At 53.1% G+C, this 4,285-nt stretch overlaps 1 protein-coding gene across 2 annotated transcripts in view; it reads left to right on the top strand.

The window, feature by feature from the left end:
• LOC106953388 (solute carrier family 45 member 3) overlaps positions 1-3,397 on the top strand; it is a 32,724-nt gene extending 29,327 nt beyond the window's left edge. For both annotated transcript variants that reach the window (XM_015042113.1, XM_015042115.1), the window contains exons 3-6: positions 695-885; positions 956-1,616; positions 2,402-2,667; positions 2,791-3,397. In XM_015042113.1, coding sequence (XP_014897599.1) covers positions 695-885; positions 956-1,616; positions 2,402-2,667; positions 2,791-3,171 — 1,499 coding nt within the window. In that variant the 3' untranslated portion in view covers positions 3,172-3,397. The remainder of the gene's footprint in view (positions 1-694; positions 886-955; positions 1,617-2,401; positions 2,668-2,790) is intronic.
• The last annotated feature ends 888 nt before the right edge of the window (positions 3,398-4,285 follow it).

Raw genomic sequence — 4,285 nt, 5'->3', positions numbered from 1 at the left:
CATGCTAACAGGAAGTTTTCATTCAGTAACTCTGGATTGTTTATTGTAATGGAACCTGTTTTTGCCTTTGAATGTCAAGTTGTATACTTGAACTTCTTGGCAATGTTGCCATGCTCTTTGTATTATTAGCCTCTTCAGAGCCTTCATATGTTATCAGTCTGTTAAAGATAGTTTTATCAATAGCAGTACAATTTGCACAATACCTGTTTTGTTTAGTTTTCTTGAAAAAAGTTATTAAAAACAAGTTTTTGTCTAAATTAAGGTGAATTCATGGTTCCTTTTTCCACATAATGTAACTGGTAGTGTTTATGATAAGAAAAATAATAATAATAATTATGTGATCGGTATCGGTGATCGGTATCGGTGTATCTGCCCTCATGGGTGATCGGTATCGGTATCGGGAGGAAAAAACCTGATCGACACATCTCTACTGCTCAGTTATAAGATCTGCTGCCAACTGAAGGCTGCTCTCTTTGTGCGGACATGTCGTTCTGTGCTGGTGTTGAAATGCATCACATTTATTCCTTCCTGCAGGTCAGGCTGCAGCATTTACTCATATTTATGAACTTTCTGACTAACGGTCACTGGATCATTTTGGGAAAAGTTCTGATCAGAAACATGATTTTAGCAGGTCCATGGTAAGCAGACGGAGTCCGTCCCTGTGAAGCTTGTGGTTTCCCCGGTGTGTCTGCAGGTATCGGCCCGGTTCTGGGGCTGCTCTTCATCCCTCTGATCGGCTCGGCCAGCGACCAGTGCAACAGCAGCTACGGCCGCCGCCGGCCCTTCATCTGGCTGCTGTCTCTGGGCGTCCTGCTGGCGCTCTTCATCATCCCCAACGCCGACCTGCTGGCGGCCCGTCTGCCCTGGGCGGAGCAGACCCTGCAGGTGGGCGGGACCCCGTGGGCCCTGGAGCATGCTGGGAAACCGTCCTCTAACTGCTGCTGCCTTTCTCCAGGTGGGTTTCCTCATCCTGGGCGTGGGCCTGCTGGACTTCTGTGGCCAGGTGTGCTTCACGCCGCTGGAGGCGCTGCTGTCGGACCTGTACCGGGACGAGGAAGACTGCGGCCGGGCCTTCGCCATGTTCTCCTTCATGGTCAGCGTGGGCGGCTGCGTGGGCTACCTGCTGCCCGCCGTGGACTGGAGCCGCAGCCCGCTGGCCGTCTACCTGGGCGGCCAGGCCGAGTGCCTCTTCTCCCTCCTCATCCTCATCTTCGTCACCAGCGTCATCGTCACCATGAAGGTGTCTGAGGAGCCGTCCTGTTCGGGCCCGGCCCGGTCCGGCCCGCTGCCGGAGCCCGGCGGCGGTGGCGCCAGGGAGGCGGGGCGCTGCGGACTCCCTCGCTCCTGCTTCTCTCTGCTCAGGTGCAAGCTGCGGCTGCTGGGGGCGGGGCCTCTGCTCTGCCTGCTGCGCACCTGCCGCACCACCATCCCCGCCATCTTCTGGAGCTACTGCCGCGTGCCGCGCGTCATCAGGCAGCTGTGCGCGGCGCAGCTCTGCAGCTGGATGGCCGTCATGTCCTTCATGCTGTTCTACACAGACTTCGTGGGGGAGGGGCTTTACGGCGGCGTCCCCAGCGCGGCGCCGGGGAGCGTGGCACGGCAGCGGTACGATGAAGGTCAGACTCTCCCTCCTCATTCTCTGATTGGTTAATGGCTCAGCAACCTGGAGGCCCAGCTGTAAGCCTGCACAGTTCATTTCAGGGTCTAGAATTAATTTATCGACATTTTAATCTAAAACCAACCAAGATATTTATGGTCTTAGCTATTTATTTTAGGGTATGTTCCAACATGGCTATCATTCCAACATGATAGCCATGTTGGAATGACTTCCTGGAGGCGGAGTTTAAGGAAGAGCGGGAGCTTCTTAAAGAGACACAGGCCCAATTTGAAGCCGTTGGGTTACAAAGTCAAAATTATTCAAAGTTATGTTTGATATATACAACATTTTAATAACTGAAGGTAACATAGTTACTGGATCTATAAAATGATTCTATGTGCTTGGAAAATATGGAATACTGCCCCTTTAATTAGGATTTAACATAAGTGCAAAAATATGAATATTTATTTGTGTTTTGCCTTTTTTAAGCCTCTACTGCAGGGGAGTCCAAAGTGGGTCCTGGAGGCCCGGCATCCTGCATGTCTTATTCTCTCCCTGGATCACATGACGGCTCATTAGAGGCCTAATCAGAACACTGACCTGATGAGGAGGTTGGTCCAATCACCAGGGAGAGAACTAGAACATGCAGGATGCCGGGCCCACTTTGGACTCCCCTGCTCTACAGTATGTTTTAGTATAGTCAACAATAGCTGGAGACCCGTTAACATTTTTAACACAAAACACGGCAGGCCACGTGGTGTGTTGGATTCTGACATGGTTCTGACCCAGTCCTCTCCGATGTAGGCATCCGCGTCGGCAGCCTGGGCCTGTTCCTGCAGTGCTCCACGTCCACCATGTTTTCTCTGGCGATGAGCCGCCTGCTGCGGCGTTTCGGCCCTCGCCGCGTCTACCTGGGCAGCATGGTGAGCTTCACGCTGTCCGCCCTGGGCATCTGCCTGTCTGGCAGCGTCGTCATGGTGACGGCCATGACCGCACTCACCGGCTTCGCCTACGCCACACTGCAGACCGTCCCGTACACGCTGACCTGCCACTACCACAAGGAGAAGGAGGTACGTGTTGGCGCCCCCCAGTGGTGAGGTTAAGGTGTTGGCGCCCCCCAGTGGTGAGGTTAAGGTGTTGACGCCCCCCAGTAGCAGCGGCGCTAACCGTTCTATCTCTGCGTCTCGTTGCAGGTCTACTTGTCTCCGGGGAAACCCAGAACCTCGCACAGCAACGACGTGGCGGCGGGGCAGGACGCCGTCTACCTGACCCCTGCAGAGGAAGAGGGGGGGGTCCAGAACCACAAACCGCCTCTGTACAGGCAGGACGGGTTGGAATACTTTCCCCTCCAGCAGGGCGAGGCGGGCGGCGAGCGGCGTGGCGTGGGCCTGGACTTTGCCATCTTGGACAGCACCTTCCTCCTGTCGCAGGTCATCCCCACGCTCTTCATGGGCGCCGTCGTCCAGCTGGCCAGATCCGTCACCGCCTACATCGCTAGCTCCGCCCTCTTCGGCGCCGTCGCCATCTACCTTTCGACCCGCATTGTCTTTGACCAGAAGGACCTCCGGAGCTGAGGCAGCCAGGTCCTGCTTTACCCACAATGCCTTAGTGGGTGGGGGGCATCCTCAGGTAGAACCGGCAGCAACACTTGAATAATCTGAATAATCTCCAGGTTTCATCCGAGCCTTTTAGAACCGTTCTGGTTTGGTTCTGATCCATTTGGTTCTTCAGGTCTCCACTGAGTCCAGCTGGGAGAAAATCCCGATATTTATCCATAAACATGAAGTTCTGACCCGTTAAGGCCCGGAAAGGCTGGGACAAAGTATTAGCACCTGTTTCTGTTTGTTCCTCCGTTTTCAGGCTCATCAAACACGTTGATGCAGTTATAAATATTAATATATGATGAGTGTCGGTCATTCATCACCTGAAATAATATGAAAATTAGATTTTAAAACATAATCTCGTTTTATTAAAAGGAACCTCTACCGGCCTGAAAAATCCCACCAAAGTGGGTGGAGCCAGGAGAGGGTGGAGGCGTGGCCAGTTCTGACAGAGGGAAGACGAAGTCAGCGCTAACGCTAACGCTAATTCACAATTTAGTGGCATTTCAGACCATCTGAAGACGTTTTTGTTTCGGATCGTCTCCTCCAGAAGTTCTGCCGATGTCCAGACCCTGAAAGAGCAGAGCAGCCCAGGCCATCATACCACCACCACCATGTTTGACTGTAGTTTCAGACGCAGACATGAAGTTGGTGCTTCTGGTGTTTCGGCCTACTTCCTGCTGCCAGGCGGTTCTGGACTCTGGGGGTTTGGAGAGATTTCTCGGCTTGTTTGACCGTTAGTTTGCTCTGCAGCGTTTAATGTGACAGGAAAGTGGAGTGAATTCCTCCTCCAGCTCTGGGTCAGGTGAGCCTCTCCCTGTTAGCTGCTGGTGGATCTGCTGTGGAACCAGTTCAAACTGGTCCAGAGTACTGGTAGCATCCACACACTGACCTCTGGCCTGCTTAGTATCCTGCGTTGCCATGGTGATGGTTTGCATCTCACTGCATGTCCAGACAACGCATAACACCAGATGGGCTTGTTACATAGAAGTGCATGGATACCGTCTCCATAGCAACCATCCCTGAAAAGACCAAAAATGGAGGCTGAACCCAGAGCCAGATGGACGTGTGTGTGTGTGTGTGTGTG

The sequence above is a fragment of the Poecilia latipinna genome, unplaced genomic scaffold (genome assembly GCF_001443285.1).
Source record: "Poecilia latipinna isolate Pla-1442-1.1 unplaced genomic scaffold, P_latipinna-1.0 Scaffold577, whole genome shotgun sequence".
Classification (NCBI taxonomy): domain Eukaryota; kingdom Metazoa; phylum Chordata; class Actinopteri; order Cyprinodontiformes; family Poeciliidae; genus Poecilia; species Poecilia latipinna.
The sequence above is the reverse complement of the archived record's forward strand: the minus strand, read 5'-3'. Positions and strand labels throughout refer to the sequence as shown.